The sequence below is a fragment of the Sphaerodactylus townsendi genome, linkage group LG02 (assembly GCF_021028975.2).
Source record: "Sphaerodactylus townsendi isolate TG3544 linkage group LG02, MPM_Stown_v2.3, whole genome shotgun sequence".
Taxonomy (NCBI): Eukaryota; Metazoa; Chordata; class Lepidosauria; order Squamata; family Sphaerodactylidae; genus Sphaerodactylus; species Sphaerodactylus townsendi.
In genome coordinates this window covers 82,289,036-82,314,727 of record NC_059426.1, presented here as the reverse complement: position 1 = coordinate 82,314,727, position 25,692 = coordinate 82,289,036, and the positions used below count along the sequence as shown (strand labels likewise).

At 40.8% G+C, this 25,692-nt stretch overlaps 1 protein-coding gene across 1 annotated transcript in view; it reads right to left on the bottom strand.

Annotated features, from left to right (window-relative positions):
- Nucleotides 1-25,692, bottom strand: part of KCNQ1 (potassium voltage-gated channel subfamily Q member 1) — a 363,013-nt gene that overhangs the window by 235,236 nt on the left and 102,085 nt on the right. Inside the window, exons 7-12 of the mRNA XM_048486744.1 lie at nt 23,287-23,397; nt 22,268-22,363; nt 19,378-19,506; nt 16,548-16,692; nt 12,399-12,464; nt 9,794-9,914 (exon numbers count right to left, since the gene is read on the bottom strand). Coding sequence (XP_048342701.1) covers nt 9,794-9,914; nt 12,399-12,464; nt 16,548-16,692; nt 19,378-19,506; nt 22,268-22,363; nt 23,287-23,397 — 668 coding nt within the window. The remainder of the gene's footprint in view (nt 1-9,793; nt 9,915-12,398; nt 12,465-16,547; nt 16,693-19,377; nt 19,507-22,267; nt 22,364-23,286; nt 23,398-25,692) is intronic.

Here is a 25,692-nt window from a genome sequence, read left to right as displayed (position 1 = left end):
TGACCTTTCATGGTCTGCTGAACTATGGTATGTCTTCTTCACTACCTATATTACAGCTTTAGCCAAGGACAACTAAACAGGAATGCACAACTAGGCAAGATTCTTCCTGCAGCAATTTATTAAAACCTCAGAGCATAACTCCAAAGTTCCAAAACACTTTTTAGTGTGGAGTAACCTTTGATAGAGCTAAACTGCTCAACAGTGGAACCCTTAGCATGTTTACCTTTCATTCAATTTAATATTCCTTCTTTCAGTAATCTGCAATCTGTTAGTGGATCGCCCTCAACGGCTGCTAGTCATTACTCTGCAGGGGCATGGGGAAGCAGTTCACTACACCAGTATGCAATGGTTGTTAATATCACAAGGATATCTTTAGCCTAACCCAGGAAAAAACAGTGCTGTTACCCTATGCATTCCTTTAGGGGAAAAGCTGCAGGTTCTCCAAACACAGCCCATTATATTGTCCTCCCAATCAGCAAAGCATTCAGGAGCAGGTGGTCGATAGACAAGCAGACTGACTTGCAGAGGTGTGTGATACTATTGTAGAAGAATACTCGTGAAACAACGACTCTTTCATTTCAGCACAACACGTAAGCACAGGCTAGCATCAATATTAAGACCGCGATCCACTAAGCCACTTTACAGATGTGCCCAGGACTGTGCATGGACAACAGGGCTTTTGTTGCTCTTTTCCAAAACAGCAGCCCCCTGTTCAACTACTGTTCAGAAAATGACCACAAAAATCCTGCTGCACACATGGGTTTCTCCCTCGCACTTCTCTGAACTTGAGCCTAAGTTTTTGCCAGTGTACAGTTTCATAGCACAAGTTATTCCAGCTGTGATGTACAGTCTCTGAAGGATTTCAAAATGGTTCAAAGTGTCAGAGCATTCTATTGATTTTTTTAAATTAGTGCAAAACTAAAACTGATTCTATATATCTCCACAAATCTAGTAGAAATAAAATAACATTAGGAAAATTTCTAAGATCCCCCCCTCCACACACACACACAGCTCAAGGACTACTATACAAGACAAATACTTCAGCATGCACTGTTTTTTAAAACAAGAAAAAGCGCACCCAGTTTGGACCGGGGCGCCCGTTGCGGCAGGGGAGGATGGAGCGTCTGCCCACTTCCCCGTTCGGCCAAGAACGGTGGTCATGTGACTGTTCCACCATCACATGACAGGGGAGCCGGGAGGCTATAAAAGCCTGTGCCTGGCTCAGCTCGGCCTCTTCGCAAGGCCAGGGGCGAACAGACCCACCCACCCTCCCTAGGGTTATTAGGGGTTGTTGCATGTTTTGTTTTACTTATTTGTCGCAGTCTGGGCGGTTTTTTGGGCATAGGGGCACATCCTTTATTGGGAAGGCAGGCTTGCAGGCCAGACCTCCCTGCGGCGGGGGCCTCAATAAGAGGTCTGGGGGTAGTGGAGGGCTTGATGGCACAGGCCTGGAGGTCATGTTTCGTGCTCGCTACCCCCGGCAGGAGGGGGTGTCACAAATGGATATGCATCCAAGTGGCACCCAGTAACCTCCTGTCCCGGTCCCCACGGGGGACGGCGCCGGGCCAGCGGTTTGCTGCCCGAAGGGCCAGGAGGTGTCAGCTTTGGGGCTGGCCATGGCCAGGATGTGTCCCATATGCTTGCCCAGCTTCCAACTGTTATTATTGTTGCTGTTTTTTCTCAAGTCAAGAACCTCACATGCTTCCTATGATTATCTGTTTGCAATTCAAGCGAGTAAAATTGTGTCTGCACAGTTGGCTCCACATATGCTGCCAGCTAGTAATTTCTATTGGAAAATGCTGAGCAGTTACAAAATTGCTGGCGGAGATGGAAATGCTTATCTTTTTTGGCCTTTCAGCTGGCCTCTTGAATTGGTTACAAAAATTCATCAACCTTACAGGAAATCATGGTGAGGAAAACTGAGAAGTGTAAGGAGCAGAAAAGATAGCCAGGGTTGTTTATCCTCTGATTAAATGCCCAATCCTTATAATGGACTGACTTGTTAGACCTCTTCCCCCAAAAGATAAGATTTGCAGCCAGGAGAGAGGGGCACTACTGAGAAGTGGTCAGCATGAGGGAGGGCACCTGCAGGTACATATTTTGCAAGCATCCACATATTGGCAAACATTTCTAAATTCTGAAGCAAGAATGCTTACTCAAAGGCAAGCAATGACATGTTGATCATGGAGACATTCACCTTTCACTAGAGCATACCACTATTGAACTGGAAATGGTATCAGTATTCTTTCATTATGTCCATATTCCAAAACTGCAGCAGGTTATCTGGAAAGGTAGGTAGCCCTCAGAATTTTGATGCATATATGAGAAGAACAACTTTACTAGGCCTTGTTATCGATTGTTTCAAGTTATGTACCCAATTGCAAACTTGGTAGAAAACCAGAATACATAACAATATTCACATATACCAGATTTTCTAGCTGTGTCAAGGCTCTACAGATGAACAATGATCTTGAATGGGTGCAGGGCAAAGGATGACCAAAACTAAGACAAAAGACTATTAGATTATAAATCTGATTCTTAGTAATTTAATTAGCACTGAAAAAAGTGTTAAGTAGTAATTTTAATAGTGTTTAAATTACTGCATCAATTTTATTTCATTTAGAAACATTATATATTTATTGTCGAAGGTTTTCACAGCTGGAATCACTGGGGCGCTGTGTGGTTTCCGGGCTGTATGGCCGTATGTATGGCTGTATGAATGCTGCTAGAACACGGCCATACAGCCCAGAAACCACACAGCACCCCATTATATATTTAAATCTTACACAACATATAAAGTAATCCACCATGACTGCTGTAAAATGCTTCTTAAGATACTCGCTACCAACTCTGTTATAAAATAGTATTTTAAACAAATGTTGTACATATCGTTTCCAGGCTTCATAGTGGAAGAGAATAAGATAGATTTATTCACTTTGGTAACAATACCTGGGTTTCCTTAAAAAATTCCAGGAGATTTGGATGGTATATTCAAGAGGCAAGCTGAAAGGCCAAAAACTTGAGCCCCTAGGGGGAGGGTGGTATATAAATTGAACGAATAAAAAATAAAATAAAATGTATATATGCCTACTACTGTATGTTGCACTTTTTATTGTGTTCCTTTGTCACAATATAATATGAAAAGTAACCTGTCATTTTATTGGTCTGCAAACTAAGGTACGCTCTAATTGCAAAAGAACATTTCAGTACCGTTATGTATATGTACCATTGAAATGTTACTGTTTCCATTTTCCGATTTTTACAGCAGAAAAAAAAAGATAATGATTTTAATGTCTGCCAAGGACTGGATTCCAAGTGATTCCAACTGAGAAGGACTTTCTCACTCTTTAAGAGCCTAACACACATCAAAACAGATGGTTCTTTCCTTTTCTCATTAAAGTTTCGACTGTAGGGTTGTTTCTGCATGGCCACGCTGGGGGGTGCGTCGGCGGATACAACGCTGACATCCCCCAGGGACCGTTTACATGAACGGTCCCGGTAAAGGTAGGGAAGACGGCACAGCGCTGTGACATCGCCCGATCGACGTACCTTCCCTGCGACCTTCCGGCGTGTCGCCCAGGCCAGGGGACACGCCCCCCTGCCCTGCGCGACCACTCTGGAGTCGCAGGGCAGGGGGGCGTGTCCCCAGGCCCGGGCAATGCGCCGGAAGGTCACAGGGAAGGTACGTCTATCGGGAAAGGGGGGTGGCGCCTTCCAGCTGGAAGCCGCTGTTTTCCAAAAACCTTGCTCGGGAAGTGAGGTGGGAAAATGGCTCGCTTCAGGTCGCTGGATGGGAAGCGAGGGCTGCTGCACAAGCTATGCAGCTGCGCTTCATGTTAACAGCTCCCTAGGGACGCATGGCCATCCCTTAGGCTTGCTATTGGTCCCGCAAGGAAAGGGCCTAGGTTTCCTTCAGTTGCTGCTGTTTAAATTCCCCCTGCAATTAATGATAAGGATGTCTGTGTGCAAACTGTATTTTAAATGTTAGCTACACTGTAAACAAAATTCTGGTGACAGTAGGTCAACCATTATATCTTACCACTTGAGAGTGAAGAAGCTGTATTTGCTCAGGCTTTACAAGGAACTTTGAAAATGAGAGGGAGAGAAAAGCACAAATCGTTTACAATATGAGCAACCCACTCAATGCAAATAAGGATTCTTCACATCACAGACAAATGTACAAAATATACAAAAGTGACTTTAAAGAGCCAGCAATTAAGACTATAGCAGAAGGCACCATTTTTGAACTATGTAAAAAGCTCCCCCAAACAAAGAACCAGCAAACCTGGGAGAGATCCTCGCTCAGCTCTTCTCTGGTCTTCCTGGTTTTCTATTGAAAATTTATAGGGAGCATTTAAAACTGTTATTTACTATTTACAATCCAAAGCATTTTATTTCACTTCACCACCTCAGCTTTCTACTACACATGTGAACCAGGAAAGAGGTGAAAGAGACAGTGCAGTGGAAAGTGTGGAATGCCATTCGAATACATCCCCTGTTTTTCATGAAACTCTAGCAGCAGTCCATCTCTGCTGGTTTTTCTTGAAAGCCAATGATTGTGGGGCAGGGAACATGAATCTTTCATCTCTCTGCTTCTTCAGTTCGACTGCATATTACATTATTCTGGAAAGCAAATGTGAGAAGAGACACCTCTCTGTTCCCCATTTCATGGTTCTTCTATCTGCTTTGCAGCCCTATCCAAAGGGGAAGCCAAAACCACTTGTGGAAGTGGCAGGGCATCTGTGCCAACAGATCTACCCTCTCTGGGGCACTTCCCCAGTAGGTGGGACATGATGCCAGATGCTGTGCCAGCATCCCAGCACCCTAACCAGTGTACTGGGGGTGGGCCAGGCCATGGATGCGGGAGGAGCCACTGTTAGTTGGCTGCCTCTCATCTATTCGACACATTGTACTGGCAGCCAGGAAATTGGACTTACACAACCCTTTTGGGCAGCATAACTCCATTAAGGCCAATGGGAGCTTCTTGGCAGCAGGGAGGCTTTCACGCTTGTGAAGCCTTCCTCCCCCACTTGGAAGCCCCTTTGGGAGTTGCAGGGCAGCGTGGTAGCAGTGATAAAGCAGCTACCAGGAGGTTTGGATGGGGCTGTAAGACTCCAACCGAACTATGTGACAGATAATCAGCGACACAAAGAACACTGAAAGTTCACTCTTCTTCTCACCTTGATTATGATAAAACAGGAACTAGAAAAATACAAAATTTTCCCATTGTGCAGTCTACAAATCTTGTATTTGAAATAAGATCCTCCATATTAATCAGGTAATTCAAATTGTATTCAAGACACACATGCCCCCAATGCATTTGTGGTGAAGATACACAGGTGATACTGTAATTAAACAAATCAGCTCCTTGCCAAAGATTCCTGAGTAACAATAGGAGTCATGGGAAAAAGGACAGCTCCTCTCGTACATTAAAAAAACAGCAAGAAGTAGAGAGAAGGATTAAATTGGCAGTTCTTGCAATTGAGAAAGTAAACAGTGGGGTGCCACAAGGATCCATATAGGGGCCAATATTATTTAATTCTTTCTTTCTGGAACTGGAGGTGAGCAGTACGATAGCCGTTTGCAGTTGAAACAAAATTATTCAGGATGGTAAAAACTAAGGCCGTTTCCGCACGGGCAAAATATGACGTCGTCGCAACGGAAAAAGAAGCGTCAGAGCGAGAGCTGCTCAAGACAAGCAGCGGCGGAGCAGAAGTCGCGCCGCCGCCGCGAAAACGCTTAAACCGGGCGCCAAGACGGTGGTATTCAGAAAATTAAAACCACTCTTTTTCCCCATGTGACGCATCGACGCCAAGACTGCGGGCGCTAACAGCCACGGAGCTGTCGTCCAAAATGGCGCCGGCTCTGCACGGCTTCGCAGGCGCGCAGGCTTAACGTCACAGAGACGCCGCTTCCGCAGCCGCCTCGCGTGCGTAACCGCCACATTTCAAGCGGGGCTGCGGACGCCCGCAGCTCTTTGCCTGTGTGAACGCTTTTGGGATGCTGTCATAATTTATGACGCCATCGCTGCTTTTGGCCGTGCGGAAACGGCCTAAGGCTGACTGTGAATCCCAGCTTTAAGGAATCTCTGTGGTAGACGAAAGGTACTGAAAATAAAACCAACAAACCAGTGGTGGGATTCAGCAGGTTCGCACCACTTCGGCAGAACCAGTTGTTGAAATGGTGCTTGTAAAAAACCAGTTGTTAAATTATTTTAATCCCACTACTGGAACCAATTGTTAAATTATTTGAATCCCACCACTGAGCCAAACATATAATATCCTTGTATATGTCTATAGCACAGCTTAATTTCAAATACTGTGTACAGTTCTGGTCATTCTACCTCAAAAAGTACATTGTAGAGCTGAAGAAAGCAAAAAAAAGTGCGATGAAGATGATTAAAGATTGGAGCACATTTCCTATGAGGAAAGTATGAAGAGTCTTGGAGTTTTTTAACTTAGAATAGAGAAAACTAAAGGGTAACATGATAGAGGTTTATAACATTATGGACAGGGTAGAGATAGTTGACAGGAAGGTTTTTTGGTCCTTCTCCCAAAATATTAGAACTAGATCAAATCCAATCAAGTTGGTGGCTAGTAAATTCGGGATGGACAAAAGGAAATACTTCTTTACCCAGTGAGTAGTATTCATTGACTAAGGGAAACCTCCAAATACAGAGATAATAAACCACTGAATATCAACTCTATGAAGCAACATCAGGCTTGAATTGTATGCCCTGTTGTTGGTTCTCCAGAGCAATTGGTTGGACATTGTGTAAGACAGGATGCTAGACTAGATAGAACACTACAATGATCCAGCAGGGTTCTTCTAATTTCCTGTTCAGTTGATCTGTCAAAACATATTGCTAGTAAAGGGGATTAGAATCAAATTACTCCAAGTTCCCCTCTGCCACCAAGACACAAGTGTCCACTACAGAAGTGCAGTGAGTTGTGGCCAGAGGTTTATCTCAGGCAAAGAAGTGTGAATTAAAACCCATTATCTCTCTGATCATGTCAATTCTGACATCATACGGTAACTGCACAATTTTTTAGCAATGAACCATTAATAGGCCCTGATGCCTACTGTGGCAGTACATGCAGCTACCTCCCCTTTCACTTTTCTAAATGTGGGCAGGCTTCAAAAATGAGCCAGTTCATGACTGATCTAGGGAGACCCAAAAGATGTCCTTAAGTGCCACTTTCATAAGGCTGCTGCTGGCTTAATGCTCATTTTTCCTCAGGATACTTGCAATGAAACAGACAAGAATGATTTGCAAAAGTTCTTCCATCCTTCTAAACTAAGTGGAAACAGAGATTTTAAACACATTCCTTAATCTGACTTTACCAGGCAAGTTTCCTAATAATACAGTAGGTAACCAATATCTTTGCCAGGTGATTTATATTGCCTGTCAAAGAGAAGTAATTTTATGCTCTCAGGTGAAATCTGTTTGCAGATACTTTTTGCCAAGCACATGCCTCCAATTCACACAGCAGCTCTTACTCACGCCTTTGTGGTTATGGAGTCGGTTTCTTTCATACACACTCATTTTCATGGTCCCTGGGGCATATTAATTTATATACGGCACTGCAGTCCAAGATTCAACAGTACATTATTCTTATTGATTCCAAACCCCTTCATTCTCTGACGAAGAGTTACTGTATTATGCAGTTGGGCTATAAAATATTCTTCATACTGATGTGTCTCTTATAGAGCATGGATCACTTTTATAGTCTGAACTGAAGCTGCATTTGAGAGGACTTCTTCATGCTAATTGGTTTACAGAGAATGGTTAGATATTTTTTATATATACTACAGAGAACTTTATAATACTTGCATGAAAAATTCTATACCAACACTGCCTATTAACTTTGGAATACTAGAGGCTTTCATAATTCTGGCAAAGTGGACTGTTTAAAAAAGAAGAAAGAAACATTTGCAGCCAAATTTACAAGAGCATAAAAAATAATTTGTATGTGGATTCCCTTGGGAAATAAATCATCATTGTCAATTATGACAACTTAAGACTTTCTTCATGTGGAGAGTTCTAACCACAAACCACATTTGTTTTTATTATATTACAAACTGTGTAATTGGTGCTGAGTGTGCATTTCTATCCATATACATTATATAGTTTGGATTCTGAAGGAAAGCTTACAGAAAGAGTTGGAAGAGCTGAAAAGTTGGATACCCCAAAAATCCTTTCCTGAGAGCCAGGATGCCTCATAAACAAAAATCATCACAGCATAGGGGATTGCCATGAGGATGAGTAATCAAGAGAAATGGTTTCATATCCAGTCACCCCTGCTAATTTGGTCTCCCAAGCTGCAGTACTTTGGAAACCCTCGGTAAGAAATATAACTTATCCACATATAAGAGGAAGACATGATGGAAAGTTAAATGGGAGCTACATTCAGTCACCCCTAGATGATATCTGCATTGACAGTTCACAACTTGTTTATTTATTTATGGGTCATTTATAATCCACATTTGCCACTGAGACTCAAATTTAAATCAATAGGAATTTAAATCAACAGGCATGGGACAGTCAATGAACAATACAATAAAGTTTTGGATTGCACAAATCTGAAAACAAATGGAAAATCTGAAAATCAGAGCTGAAACCAAGATGGAACCAAGCATCAGCATTAACATGAAACATTAAATGGTAGAAGAATTACACAGCAGGATCATACTAACAGCCATAGAAAGGATATAATAATAGACACTTTAGAACAGACCACAATTCCTATTCCTTTACTAAAACATTTTCCTGAACATATTTCTTACAGTACAGTACAGTTCTATTACCTGTGCTATAAAAGGCTCCTGAATAATTCAGTTTTGCATAGTTTGCAAAAAGCCAGGCAGCCATTATACAAGGTGAAGATTAGGTGTCAAATTGCATCTCTCCATGTTAGGATTCGATAGCTCATCAATCCCCCGCCGAGCATCATGCTGGCAGGGGATGATGGGGACTGTAGTCCATAACATCTGGAGGACCACGAGTTTGACACCTGTGCAGTTGAGAAAGCACATGTACAGGCAGTTACTGATTTGTAAGGGGACACTTACAGAAAGCCCTGCTCAGATGAGCAAAGCTTTTGAAGCACAGCATAGGGGGAGAGTTATCCCACAATTATGACAGACCCAGGTCATTGAGGGCTTTGCATATGATAGCCAATACCTTGGTTTGAGCCTGGTAATTGATGGGCATTGCTATAGTCTACTCTGTGGTTTCTAAGTACACATTTACCATGTGACCTTCAGTGATTCCCAACATTATTGTGCACAACAGATGGGTGCCATGTCAGTATTGTTGTGAGTGATGATAATGCTGGTGTAGGGGTTCTCTATATCACATCATTGTTGCTTAAAAGGAATTGCTTTACATTCACACTTCACTGCTTTTAAATGAGACATCAGGACAGCAGACACAATCTCAAACAATTGAACTTTAAAAAAAAATCTACCAGTTCTTTATACTATCAGCAGAATTTGGCAAAAGTGAATCTTCAATAATCAGCCAAGTAACTTCTATGGACAATGCTCTTATCTTCCAGATACAGTACTAGGTATTACTTAAAAGTTCAGTTTTCCAAGCACCATGGTTATTCATATAACTCAGTATAGCTATTTTACAGACTTCAAGATGGTAAAGTAAAACTTTTCTCTGAAATAATTTTATAGATAACTACCCTGAAATAATTTTATAGATAACTAATTTTAGTTTCTATTTGCACGTACTCATTGAACTGAAATTAGGGACAACATAGTTCAGAAGTCTGCGACTTACTGTGAGATGTGAGTTATTGGGGTCAGCAACGTCTCACCCTCTAGGTCAAGTTCATCAGCAAAACTATTGGTCCTAATGAATGATCCAGTGTTTGTATCTAAAAATGGAGAGCTTTTTTTCACTGTGGAAAAGAAACAGGCGGGTAAAAGTTAAAATGCAATATTGCTTACATATATTTAAATATTACATAAAAGTTTTAAAAATTTATTGTAATTGAGTGGATAGTTTAAGGAAAATAATTAAAAAGTAGAATCAAATGTAAAATCAAAACAACATAAGCACAATGAATAGCATATAAAAAGACACTGAGCTCTTTTCCCTTTGCAACTGTGAAATGAAAAACAATTTCCTTTGTAAACGCTACCAATTCTAATGAGTTGCATGATATTTTAGGGACTTAGCTCTAAGTATAGTGAAAATGTTAAGAAAAAGCAACAATATTATGTTTCCCTAAATGCACTGCATTTTACATTAGATCAGAGAAATTACAGATGAGTGTCCAACAAAACAATGCATTTAGCTGTAGAGTGCTACCCTACTCATATCAAATATGCTGATAGTGTGCTACATTTGGACAATTCAGTGAATTTTGGAAGGAATGAACCACTTGAGATCTGTGAATCTCCAGACATTTTCAGTTTTCTTTAAAAGCAGGCAAAAGAAGAATAAATTGGCTGATTTGGATTGAGGCCAGTGTAATTGGGGAGTAGCCATGTCCCCAATGCTATTTTCCAGGGTGGGGAAAACCATTCCTGAGTAACTGTCTTTGTTTTTCTTCCAGTAATAACAACAATTCAGGATGGGAGACATTGTCTCAGAAAAATGGTAGGGGTGGGGGTGGGTGGCAGCCTAACCCTCTGACCCAGCCTTCTTGTCAACCAACTGACATTAGTATGGACAATGACAAACTGATCAAAATCTCTTGAAAATTCTACCTTATTCTTTCATATTTGTACTATGCATATTTGTACCAGTGGTAGGATTCAAATCATTTAGCAACCAGTACCGAATGGACTCAGTAATGGATTACAACCAGTTCTCTGAACTAGACAGTAATGGATTACAGCCAGTTCTTTGAACTAGACAAAAAATTAGCTACCAGTTCTACCAAATAGGTGCAAATAGGCTGGATCCCACCACTGATCTGTACTATTCAAGAAGATACACAAGTAAAATGGAGAGGTATCAAAATGGTAGATTAAAGAATCAGTTCAGATTTATCTTCCCATCCCTTCAAAGTGCAGTTCAATTCAATGGTTTTCATGGTTCTTTCATCACATTGAGCATAGGTTCAAGGTACAGCAGAATGTCTTGCTACAAGGGGGACAGTCATTTTGAGTTGCTGTGTGATTTACTATAAGGTCTCTTCATATAAATGAATGATTTTTCCATTGTGAGGAAGGTAAAACATTTATCAAGAATTGTTGCATCTCAGAAAATACTGATTAGGGCCATTTCCGTATGGCCAAAATGTCTGGGGGGAGCAAGAAAAATATCCCTGTGCAGCCTATAATTCTATACGGTTCCCAGTGCTAATGTGGGCCTGCCCTGGTGTTGCCTCGCAACATTTACCTTACCCCAGGATTTTCAAAAATTGCCAGTTTGGAGGTTTTTTTTAAAAAAATCCCGATGTGACCCTGCTTGTACTTGCTACCATGCAAAAACCAATCAGGAGCAGGACCGGTTTATTTTTCCCACTCAGCTTTCTGATCTCCCCGCCTGATGTTCATTCAAGCTGCCACTCAAAAACAACAGCCCATCAGAATGCAGGACATTGGGTATGCTCAGAGGTGCTTGCAGCTGCCACTCAAAAACAATAGCCAATCAGAATGCGGAACACAGGGCATGCTCAGAGAAGTTTCTGAAGCAAATACAGAAGTCCTGTGCTCATGCGGAACAAACAGGTACATTTCCTCCTGGTCCTAATTTTGCTTCTGGGAAGAAGCAGGGAGCCGTGCAGAAGAAGAAACAGGAATAAATTAGACGTGGTGTGTAAGACCCTGGTTCAATTCTGGTATATTGTGCTGTGCGAAAACAACCTCAGATTCATTCTTTTTTAAAAAATGTATTATGTTACTGCTTTAGCTGATATTACATATTAGCTTCAAAACTGGGAAATCTCTTCCTCAAATCCTATCACACATTTTAACTGGTCAGGCTCAGCCCTGATTTGAGATAATGGTGTTCAACTTGAAAGAATCATAGGCCCCTTCCGCACACGCAAAATAATGCGTTTTAAACCACTTTCACAACTGTTTGCAAGTGGATTTTGCCATTCCGCACAGCTTCAAAGAGCACTGAAAGCAGTTTGAAAGTGCGTTATTCTGCATGTGCAGAATGAGCCATACATTTTACTAAACTAATATGTCTATAAAGTGATTTAGCCCACAAAACATAAACAATAAAAGCAATGATGACAGACTGAAAGTATATGACATTTTTATGCTGGTTTTGATGAATCTGCACATTTCTGAGATAACTTTTAAACACACACTTTTCAGATAACTTTTCAAACACACACACACAACGAAGTCTGGCGTGGAATGAAGTTCAAGCTCTGACCTGAAGGTGTAATGGAAAGGGAGCAATGAAATGCAGTTGTTACCTGGAGAAGGAGGAGAACTGGAAGATGGCTGCTCTGTAGAAAAGGATGTCCAGGAATGCTGCCGGACTGAGTTAACAGATGAAAAATAGTGCACAGGACACAGAAACAGAAAGGCAAAAAGTCAGATGGAGAAGAAGCAATGCAATCCAAGCCACAATTGCATCTGTTATTTTCATTTGTAAAGGTTAAGAAAAAATATTATACAAGTAGAACTGATTCACATACTGCAAAGTCCAAAAACCTACTATGGGGACTGATTACAGACATGTTCTGGGAATTCTCTGCTGGGAATTTAATTTCTAGTACAAATGGATCAAATTCAGATTATGACCATGACAAAAGAGAGGAAGGGGCTTCAGCCTTCCCCCGCCATCTGTGCTGTTTGTCCAACTTTAAATGTCCTTAGACAGCTGCTTACATATACTAATAACTACTTCTATGTCTGCCCAAAGGGACCAACAGCAGTTCATCAGGGACTTACCAGGTTTGGAAACAACAAAGGGAGAAGATTAAAGTCTCTTCTGATACCAAAAAAAGCATTTTCTTAATTTTTAAAAAAATTGAACCCACAGTTTTGATGAGGTTTCTGTGCTTTGTTTTGATGTTTTAACCCCCAGTTGTTGTTCTTCTGGGATCTGAGAAACTCAGAAATACAAATCCAGGGAACTTTTAAAAAATCAGTATACAAGATGAGCCAGAAACAGTATAGACACTGCAAAAATAAAACCTCTGTCTAGCTCAAAGAACAGCATTTAAACTATACCTTTAATGGAAATAATTAAAAAGTCTGTATCAAAAAACCAAAATACCAACAACAAAGAAAAATACACAACGTGGATAACACATTACAACCAGCATCCTGTTTGTAACGCATTATCCATGTTGTTTATTTTTCTTTATTGTTTTGATGTTTTGATACAGACTTTTTAATTATTTCCATTAAAGGTATAGTTTTAATGCTGTTCTTTGAGCCATTTTCTTTTTGCAGTAACTCAAAAAATCCCTGGACGTGGCAGAAACCGAGGAAACAGGGAAGATCTTTCTTGCAAAATACCACAGAATTCAGTGGAAGATCATAGCAGTAACATTCCAAGAAGAAAGACAGAAATTTTTTTAGTCCTGATAAAAATGGGGAATTTCACCTATTGTTTTTATGGTTGCTCTCTATTTCATCTTAATAGAAGGGCAATTCAATAATTCAAAAATACACTTTTCTCCTCAAAAAAGACATCAAGAGAGAGTATGTGTGTGTGTGTGTGTGTGTGTGTGTGTGTATCTATGTATGTATGTATGTGTGTGTGTATATGTGTGTATGTGTGTATGTATGTAGTCCACTGTCCAAACAGAATCAGACTAGACTCTTTCTAGGTTCTTTCTTTTCTGTTCTTTTTTCTTTCATTTCTAAAATCATAAGACTCACAAGACATCAGCATATTTTATCCTATAATACTCCTAAATGTATTGGTGAACAAACATTAAAAAAATGGCAGTAGGTAATAACAAATGCCGAATGGGCATTCCTCCTTATGTCTTTTATGAATCACTGTAATCCATTTGCTTTAAGAAGTTCTCTGTAAGATACCTTTAAACATTTTTAATTAAAAAGAATAAAAAAAATGGCACTTTGTAATGAATATGGTTTCACTTATTTTAATAGCACAATTATAGAAGATAATGATAAGCATACATCACATAATTTTAAAAGTTATTTATAATACATTCTTATCTGTCTAGCTTAATAATGGAATTGTGATAATGACCAGGCATGGAAGCATGCACAGTGACTTGTCACACTTCCCTCACAGAATTTAATGTGTGGTTAATACTAAGTAAAACATACGAAATGCACTGCAAGCAGTGTTAAGTTTTTGTAGCCTAACATGCTGGAAGTGACCACGGTTCCTTAACTTACCCAATTTAAAATTCATTTTTGTCCTGTATACTTGTAAGAGTTTGGAGAGAACAGAATACAGGCAAGAGGGGAGAAAGAAAATAGATGTCAGAAGGAACAGAAAACCTTTGTTTCTACTGGAACTAGAACCTTCTAAGAGACTACATTTACCTTTCACAGGAAAAATCACAGTTAAAGTTTTATAAGGCAATGATGCAAAGAAGCAGAGAAAGGGAACATCTTCTTTCACATATAATCTAGGTATTAAAGAAAATTGAACCTGGAAGACAGCATTTTCCAGCATATAAGCTTTCTAGGGTATAAACACAATCCTGGAAAATTTTGTTGGCCTCTAAGGTGCTACTAGACTCCAACATTGTTAAAACTGCACTTTTTTCAAGTAATGTTGATTAAGAGGCTTTCAAAGATAAAAGATCTGGAGCTATAAAAATATTAATGTGAAAAGCAGGTACTTATAGCAGTTTAATGGTGTGGATATCTAAGCAAGCAGTCTTCCAGATTTTAAGAGGATGTTGCAGAAAATCATTTAAGAAATATCAGAAAATCACTCTACACATGGAAACAACAGTAAAGGTCACAGAGGCTGTTTTCATACGATGGCGGAAATGCACCTCCACCGGCATGAATTGTGCCGTTGGAGGCTCGGAGGCCATTCACACAGTAGTGTGCGTGCGGCCCCGAAGATATAACGAACCAGAGAGGCGACTCGCATGGAGCCGCCCCCAGTTCATCCAGCTCACTCACCTCTCCATCCAGCACAGCTCTGCAGGGCTGGAGGGACACATCCATGCTACCTTCCAAACACCAGGGGCTGCACTGGATGGAGAGGTGAGTGGGGAGGGAGCCAAAAGCGGTGCCCTCATGCCAGTGGAGTTCGCACCATGCCGGCGGGAAGACGCTGCTTTTCAAAAATCTCGCTCAGAAAGCGAGGTTTGAAAGCAGAGTCTTTGGGCCACTTGGGGGGGGGGGGCGAAGACGCATTGCAGCAGTGCCTCCTGTGCGAATAGCACCTCAGGGACAGTGTTTTTTCCATCACTAGGGTGCTGTAATTTGGCTGTGTGGATACGGCCAGAGAGTAGAGTTGTATCAGACATGCCAGTCAAACAATGTGGGAGGATGCCTGCATCATTCTTAGCAAAAGCAATTTTTCTGTTAAGTAATGTAAATGGAAGTACTCATAAAATAAGCATATCCTCTTGAACTGCTGGAAGGTATTTCATAGCAAATAAACCTTACCCAAAGAACAACAATTGCACAATCAAAGTATTTTAAAGGAACACCATTAATTTGCTAAAGGAAAGCAAAAGGAATAGTACTATTGGGAGGCTAAAAACTGCAAGTGGATTTCCAAGTACGAGGAAAAACAAGGTGAACATCAGGGGTTCCTGCTTGAATGTTTTTTTTTTAAACAACAACATGAACTACAAAAACTTCTAATGAATCTTGGAGTTCATTAGACAGTTAAAGCTATGAAGGAAATTTTAAAACTTCTGCAATGTATATGATTTAAAATATAGTTAAAAGCACAACCACATACATGCATGAGTATTTCAGTGGACTATCTGCTCATGCAGATAGCATGGCATCACAAATAACAGGAGATATCTATGAAACTTCAGTAACAGATTCTACCTTTAAAATAGGATGTCTTTTACATTGTTTGGTCATGAACAGCAAATGCAAATTATTTACTTTTAATAAAATGCATTAACAATTCCCCAATATAAAATCATTCTATAAATATGGAGCTATTGCCCTTATGAAAAAAATCATAATGTTAAAAATGGTCCAGAGACATTCAAACATTTTTTCTCTAATTCAGACTGCTAAACTGGTTCTTATTCTTACCTTTTGGTGCTTATGAGGTTACTTTTGTAGCATATTAAAAAGTACAGTAAACAATATAGACCACATGCAATTTTATAATTTACATTATTATTTACACTTTATTTTTTAAACAGGCATTCATTTAAATATAAAAAGGCTTGATGTTGTTACCTGCTGTGCCATGTTTTGAAAAGTTATTAGAAAGGGGGAGAATGACAGTGAGGTCTATTCCACAACCTACTGCTATGACAGATTAGCACCAATATGTAATTAACAAACACAGTTTGCAATTGTGCTATATCTGTAAGCAGATGCACAGGCATCAGGTGCCAACCTGCTTGTTCTGCCTAGTATAATCTACTTAAATAGAACTTCCTTGCCTGTCTGCTTCTTCTAACTGAAATTCTTACCAGAATTTTCATATGCATCCAGCTGAAAATTTTCACAGTTTCTGTCATCTGTCACATGGTCATATGTAATTTGTGGGACAGGTAGCATTCTGTCAGGAGAATTAAGTCCATTATCTTTTTCTGACTTAAACTTCTTCTTTTTCACCTAATAGAAGCAAGAATTTTAAATCATGATCTTCAACACGAAAACAAAAAGCAAGCAACCCCTGATATGTTAACAAGACACCTTAAGATTCAACAAAGCAAGTAATTAAAGGGAAAATAAAACAAAAGAGGGAAATGGGGGAAAGTCTGAGAAGAAAATGGTCGTTTTTTTGGAACAATAGGACAGACTTTCTGATTTGGAGTAAATGGCCCTGACAGTTTATGAGCTGCCATTTACTATAACTGACTCTGTGTGGTAGAAGGTACCATCAGGTCACTGCTGACTTATGGCAACCAATTGGGGTTTCAAGGCATGAAACATTCAGAGGTGGTTTTCCATTGCCTGTCTCTGCATAGCAACACTAGACTTCCTTGATGGTCTGCCATCCAAATAATAACCAGGGCTGACCTGTTTCGGCTTCCGAGATCTGAAATAACTGGGCTAGATTGGGCATCCAAGTCAGGGTACCATGGATTTCTGTGGTATCTATATGGGCTGAGGACCTGGATTACTAGTCTTACTTCTCTTCTGGGTTATACATGATATTTATTATCCTCACAAAGTATGAGAAAGAAAAACAAATTTGCACAAATTTGCACATGTAAGCAATAACTGACATGCATAGAATTACTTTATAAATGAATTCAATAATACTGGAGCAACTGGGTTCCATGGGTAGTTAATCCCAGCATTAGGAAGAAGCAGCATTCCTAAAGAGACTGACAATACAGCTCCGGGGTGTGGGGAAGGTGTGTGTGCCAGCATCTTATTTCAGGGGGTTATTTAACCCATAGGCAAGGACTTGTTAATGAAGGAGGGCATCAAAGCAGTTCATTCTTCAAGATCACTGCTTCACAGGTGAACTGAGAATGAGGGTATTGCTACTAAGGGCAGTTGCCACTGCTAATTTGTTGAATTAGTTTTGTCCATTTTTTGAAGGCCACAGAGAAGAAGAAGAGAAGAAGAAGAGTTGGATTTATATCCCCCTTTCCCTCCTGTAAGGAGACTCAAAGGGGCTTACAAACTCCTTTCCCTTCCCCCTCACAACAAACACCCTGTGAGGTAGGTGGGGTTGAGAGAGCTCAGAAGAACTGTGATTAGCCCAAGGTCACCCAACTGGCATGTGTAGGAGTGCACAGGCTAATCTGAACCAGATAAGCCTCCGCAGCTCAAGCAGCAGAGCTGGGAATCAAACCCGGTTCCTCCTGATTAGAGTGCACCTGCTCCTAACCATTACGCCCGTCTCTGTATAGCAACACTAGACTTCCTTGATAAAGGGAGGGGAAAGCAAGCAAGCAAGAAAAAGGAAGAAAGAAAGAAAGAAAGAAAGAAAGAAAGAAAGAAAGAAAGAAAGACATTTTATATAAGTTCAGAAAGCCCTCACATTTGAAAAAGTGGACTTCAAAAAGAAACAGAAGCATTTGAAATTTCATTCACATCATAACCACATGTGACCTATATATTTTTATTTTAGAAGCAGCTACTGAGGGTATGATATTATCACATGGGATATGCTCATATTTGTATAAATATTATCAAACTTTCATGGTATTTTACACTCTTTGGATTAATCTTTGGCTTTTTGCCAATGCTAGGTAAAATTATTTATTTTATTTATTTATTTTGGTATAGCACATCTTTGTCACTGAGACTTAAGCTGGATTACAAATAATAAAATTAAATAATTAAATAATTAACAATGAGAGATTATCGTGGGATGTTATTGAAAAAAGGAATGACAGCAAATTTAACGATAATGGTTTTTTTAAATTCAGCTTAAAACTGCAAGGCTGCATAAAATCAAACTGCTTATCTTTAACTATTCTTCAAAAGTGGCCCATCCAGTGCTATAAAATATAAGCAGCTGGTTGCATTAATAAACTGTTTGAGAAATTCAATCAGAAATTCTCTCAATAATTGTGATAATCCTAATGATTTTCCTAATTTTTTCATGGCTTGAATTCTCCCAGGTTTGTTTTCATGGGTGTAAAACACTAATTTCATGACCATCAAGCAAATACATTTATTCACAGGGCCTATTACTCAATCACTTCCATGAGCCTGGATATACTGTCTTAAAACAGTCATATCACATTATGGTCACTACATTTTTGTTGCCTTCACTGATTGCTGTTGCACTCCATGCAAAGAAAAAAATCCTCTGCAGGATAGCTTCACTCCTCCAATGTTGTCAGTAATTAAAACAGAACAAAGGAAGGCGACGCTTTGTTCTCCAACAAAAGTTTCACATGCCTCATCTGGGGAAGGGTGGCTAATAAATAAATGAAGGAAGGAAGGAAGGAAGGAAGGAAGGAAGGAAGGAAGGAAGGAAGGAAGGAAGGAAGGAAGGAAGGAAGGAAGGAAGGAAGGAAGGAAGGAAGGAAGGAAGGAAGGAAGGAAGGACTGGAGGAGCAAAAAAAGAACCACATCTCTTGCTACGGTGTCCTGTCAGCTGGCCAGCTCAGCCAGTCACTCAATGTAATACCGGCAAATCACATGACTGTGTGAGATGCTATTAGAAAAACATATTTTAATGTAAATATTGTTTACATGCTCTGCTGAGGACATGGAATAAATTCTACATTCCCCTCCCTCCAGGTTATTCTCTCCAAAGAAAGTAGTCCAGCCTATCGTTAAACACTACCGTGCAAGGTGTCCAAGGAAAATGGAAACGCAGACTCTTACCGATACCATTCCTACTTTTTTGGGTTTGGGACTAGGGGACATCAAATGATAATTTCTGGAAGGTTTTCTTATGTATATTTTCCATGTAGAAGAGTCTGGGTTTTCTGATGCATAGCACCTCCAGGCAGTCTAAAATATTTGTTGGAAATTCACAAAAGATTAATTAAAATTCACAAAATTCACAAAAGGTTAAAATCAATTATGCATTAGTAGAAAACAAGCCAAGACAACAATAATACAGGTCAACACACCTCTGTATTTCATCAGCTGATGTGCAAGTATTTGAAAACAAATTCATTGGGTCCAGTGGACCACCAATGGAAAGGGTTAAGAGAGGCAGATTTTTCCCATCTTTCCTTTTTCCAGCAGCTCCTGTTACTGCTAAATAACAAATGCCAATGTTGGAGAAGCCATGTGGGCACCCCCCCCCACACACACACAAAAGGACTCTGCAAATGACCCCTCATTACCACTTATGCCAACAGAGCCCCTTGAGCTGGCAGAAGTGCCACTGACAGAAGGAACTGGAGGAGATATTTTGCCTGCTTCCCTCCTGTACTGCAGCTGCTCAGATGCATTCATTCTCCAGTTACTTATATCCTGCTGCTCTCCCCAAATCAATCTCCTTTTTTACTTTACAAAATCTATACGAATTGTAGTAGAACAACAAAGGGGAAACCCAGGCACCACTTCCTGTGGTCATGTGGGGGCACACTGCAGAGCTGCCACTCCTCGCAACTGTCTCACCCCCAAACTCCCTGTGGTAAGGGACAGAGTTGAACGCCAGCCAGCCAGGCCCACCCCCAAACACATGGAGTTCAGGAATGGCACAGGCCCATCTGATACAGAGATGGAGCTTGGGAGGTGGAGCCAACAGTATAAAGCTAGAGCCAGTCAGCCCAGCTGCTCAGTTTGATCCTGGCCTCTGAGATTGTATCAGAACTAGTGGGTCAAATGGAACCCAAACTAGTTCACATATCGAATTAAAAGGTCCCCAAAGCTTTCTGCGGAGGCCCTATCTGATCTTACACCATCAATCGCCCCTTTCGGTAACATGTGTCAGAGAGCTCCAAGATGCTCAAATCAGTTTGAAGCACCATCTTCCCTGGAAGTCCCCTGCAGCCTGCCTTAACCTTGAACAGTTTAACCATGCCTCTGCCTCCTACCTGCCTTGATCTAGGTCTGTCTAATGCACCATAGTTGATGCCTGCCTGCAGTACAGTTTGATTGTGCAGAAATCTCTAGGCCAAACCCTGCTCCTGCAGAGGCATACCTGGGCAAACTGGAGCCCTGGGCAAAACCTGAGTTTGATGCCTCCCCATGGGCGGCCACCCTCCCCCACCATGACCAAACAATGATTTTTTTCCACCAGGTCGTTTCAAAGTCACCATCACATTATAGAACATCCCACAACTCACAAATCTGAACAGAGCAATGGGCCATGCCACACAGCAGAAATAATTTTTGGAAAACATTTTCAAAATGCTTTCAAAATGTTTTATTACTGCTATGAAAACATTTTATGGTGTGGTATCCAGTCCCCCCAATTTGGGGAAACAGCATCACTTTCAATGTTATTTAAAGTGGGGACCCCAGATTCTCCCTTTAAGGTGGATTTAAAAGGAGAATCTGGGCTCCCTAGTTTAAACAAGTGATGCTGGAATCCACCCCCAAACAGCATCATTTTCAATGGTGTTTAAACTAGGGAGCCCAGATTCTCCTTTTAAATCCACCTTAAAGGGAGAATCTGGGGTCCCCAGTTTAAACAACGTTGAAAGTGATGTTATTTTGCGGTGGATTTTCCCCCACCCTGAAACAGCATCCCTTTCAATGTTAAAACTGGGGACCTCAGATTCTCCCTTTAAATCCATGGATTTAATAATAATAACAACAACAACAACAACAACAACAACAACCTTTATTAGGCATTGAGGGAATAAAGGAAAGAAAGAAAACAAGCATTGGCAGGAAGGGAGTGGATTTAAAAAGAGAATCTGGCGAAATTTAGGGGGTGCCTGTTGTCAGGGGTGCAATTATTAAGATAGCAGCACCAAAATTTCAGAGTATCTTCATGAGACCCTACTGATGATACCACCCAGGTTTGGTGAAGTTTGGTTCAGGGAGTCCAAAGTTATGGACCCTCAAAGGTGTAGCCCCATCTCCTATTAGCTCCTATTGGAAACAATGGAGGATGGGACACTCCCTTTGGAAGTCCATAACTTTGGACTCCCTAAACCAAACCTCACCAAACCCAGGTCATATCATCAGGAGTGTCTCCCAAAAAAATCCCTGTAATTTTGGTGCTGCTAGCCTAAAATCTGCGCCCCCTGCAGGACAAAAACAGAAAAAACACTGAAAATACAAAATCCCCCACAAACAAACCTGCAATTTTGTGGCCCACCAAGAGGTAGTGCCCTGGGCAGCTGCCCACTTTGCCCAATGGGAGGAATGCCTCCGTGCTCCTGAGACTCCATTCAGAAAAGGTTCTAAATCAGATGTGGATTGATCTATCCACTATTTCCAAGCATAAAAGCTCAAGTCAGTTGCTAGAAACACACTTTTTGATACAATACATATTTTATAAATGCAATAGATTGGGATACCACAGATAAGTAAGAAAGGTGTGCACAACATCTCATCAGCTAAGCTCCTAACTGATTAGGAATGCACCTTTCCCCAAGCTGTAAATGTGTGAATGTAATAGCAAAGGAAATTTTAGAGTATTATAGGAACCTATGGAACCTAGAACCTCTGTGCATCTTCTACTGTATCTTCTGGACCCATTTCAAATATAAACAGAACAGCATTTTAAAAATCAAAATAGACTCAGATCAAATGGTGTTCAGAAAATACAACTTTTAAGAAAATGCAGCTTATAGTCACCAAGCACCTGAATGAGAGAAGCAGCTGCTGGAATTTGTCGGTTGAAGTGCTTCTGTCTTTGTTTCTGTTGTACCTTCAGAGCAAATCCCGAGCCAAGAATTCCCTAAGGAATACAATAATTTTAAGAGTTAAAAAATAATCTACCACGTTATATTGCAGAGATACTTTGTAAAACTAGATATCTGCTGAACTGGAATCTGGAACATAAAAGCGTTCTGCTAAACTGAAGACCTTCTTATTAATATCATCATCACATATCACATTCTGGCTGGTCACAGTGCTGTCAAGTCACAGCTGATTTATGGTGACCCAGTGGGGTTTTCAAGGCAAGAGACTGACATAGTGACTGTGATCTTTCTTAGTGGTCTCCCATCCAAGTACTAACCAGAATCAACCACATATCCTAAAAGTCATTGTTTATATAATACAATAATTAAAACATTGTTGCACATCTGTCTTTTGCTTAGAGTTACCCTGTGTAACTGGCTTGGGTAGTGCAGTAAGCACACTGAGTGGATCTCTCTCCCTTCTCTCTGACGTTCTACTCATGCCCCTCCAACCAACAATCAAAACGTATCAGGGAACCTTCAGAAACAGAGTGGGATGCCGCACAGGAGGGCAGAACGTGACAGGAAACCATCAGAAACCACCCTTCTACTCTTGCATTAGTTTTCTGTGTAAAAACAGCAAGAGGTCAGGCAACAGTATTAAGGTGAGCTCTGCTGATCCCCCATTCTCCCTGTCTTACTACTGTCCCCTCACTACACCCCTTCTGCTCCTAAAGATTCCCTAACTCTCAGAACTGCTTTTGTGGGGTCATTGAGGATTGCAGGGGAGAGATTTATTTCATCACCTACTGAACAGCAACAATAAAAACAGCAACATTAAACAGTTTCTATGAAATTAAAGCTCCATGTGATTTTAAAGTGGAAGTGTGCCATAAAATTAACACTGCGCATTCAGAAGACAAAAAAAAAAAAAAGCCAAGGTCATAGTACTTGGCTGAGAATAATGCTAAACACATACCGCAGGTAGGGCAAAAAATGAAATTGCAAATACAGAAAAGCAAGATGCAATGGTTTTTCCTATCCATGTCCTGGGCACAATGTCTCCATATCCAATGGTTGTAACAGTCACCTGAAATTATGAACATCAGAAAAAAATATATAGCTTGGTTGATTTTTTGGTACTGTCTTTTGAGAAGACAATTTGATATAAAAGCAGACTTTTCCTATTTTCTCCTTCTAATTTCAACTCCTTGCTCTCCCTCAGGCAAGCAGCCACTGGGCGACAGTGTGGGGTGCAACATCAGGGTTTCCAGTGGAAAAGGAGAATAGAAAAAACTCCTCTCATTGTATAGTCATACAGGTACTGTTCCACTTGTGAAATGTAGACTTCAGATCTAATCCCATGTTTTCTGATGACACTATTTTTTAAAAAATATGCCCTGTCATGAGTGAGAAATTCAGGGCACATCTTTTGTATGATCATTTACAAGGTAAATTCCACTCCTATGTTAACATGAGAGAGCTACTGAACTAGGACTACTAGAAATCCTCAGGATTTTGAGAGGATTTGCATTCAAGTCTCCTCAATCCAAATACAAGCAAATAAGCAGAAATACATTTATTTTATTTAAAAATGTCTATGTTACCTTTCCAGGCCCCCTAGGGAAGCAAATATTAAAACATTTCAAACATTAAAAGGCATTTAAAATGTGTATGTGTGTGTATGTAAAGAGCTGTCAAGATGCAGCTGACTCACAGCAACCTGTAGGGTTTTCAAGGTAAGAAACTAACAGAAGTGGTTTGCCATTGTCTTCTTCTGAATAATGAAATTGGTATTCCTTGGTAATCTCTCATGCAAATACTTGCCAGGGCCAACCATGCCTAGCTTCTGAGATTTGATGAGATAAAGGCATTCAAGGTCAGGGTGCTCTCTCTCTCTCTCTCTCTCTCACACACACACACACACACACACACACACACACACACACACACACACACACAAACACACAAGCAGGAAGGAAGGCTAGTAAGTGTTAGAAAAGAATGCCAAACAAAACAATAAAACCTTCATCCATGGGAGAAAGAGCAGACAAATCTCTGTGGGGAGGGAGTACCAAAGATTCCACATCACAACTGAGAAGGTCCTTTCTCAAGTTGGCATATGCCTAAGCCCAGATGGCAGGGACACCCAAAGCAGGGCTTCCAAAGATGACTGGAACAGTCAGTTAGGTTCATATAGGAGTATGCGGGCATCCATGTATAGTGGCCTCAAGACCTATAGGGCTTTAAAGGACAATGCTAGCATCCTGAATTGTGTCCAAAGCAAACTGGGAGCAGCTGTAGGTGAAAAAGACTGGAGCGATATGGTCCCTACAACACACTGCAGTCAGCATTCTGAATGCAGCATTTTATACCAACTGTACCTTCCAGACACTGTCCAAGGAAAATCCCACATACAGCACAATGTAATAATCTAATCTAGATGTTACCAGTGCATTCAACACAGTTGCAAGATCTTTCCTGATCAGGAATGCCCACAACTGGCTCACTAGTTAATGGTGGTAAAAGGTGCACTTAACCACAAATGCTATCTGCTTATCTAACAGGAGGCCTGGGTCCAGCCCCACCCCAAGGTATGAACCTACTCTTTCAGGAAAGTGCAACCCCATCCAGACAGGAAATATTCCAGTTCCTGGGACAGACCTTCTCCCTAGCAGTAGAACCTTCATATTCTCAGGATTATGTTTCTGCTTTTTAGCCTTTGTCCATTCCAATAGTGCTTTCAGGCACCTGTTCATGGTTTCCACAATCTCCCTGGGTTCTTCTGGGAGTGTGAGATAGAGCTGAGTGTTACCGACATATTGGTGGCAATTCAGTCCAAATCTCTGGACAACTTCTCCCATTAGCTTCACATAGAAGTTAAAAAACATGGGGAACAAAATGGCCAAAGGCCAAGGAGTAGTGCCCCAGCATCATATTTTGCAACCTACCTCCAAGCCAGGACTGAATCTCACAAAATAGTGCGCTCCACCTTCCAACCCAAAAAGGGGGTCCAAAAAATACTATCATCAATAGTACCAAAAGCCAGGAGAATTAACAGGGATGTACTTCTGTTCATCTCTAGGATGACAAGAGTGTGTCAGATGCTAACCAGGCCTGAAACCAGACGGAAATCTGCACTTCATTCAGAAATCCCTGAGGTTGCTCAATCACCACTCATTCAATCACCTTGCTGATGAATGGAGAATTGGAGACTGGATAGTAGTTATTCAACTCTTCTGGGTCCAGATAAGGTTTCCTTAGCAGTGCTCCTTTCAAGGGAGAGGTGACTCCTCCTGCTTTCACCTCCTGCATATGAGCTCCCAGGGGCACCTGGTGGGCCACTGCGAGTAGCAGAGAGCTGGACTGGATAGACTCTGGTCTG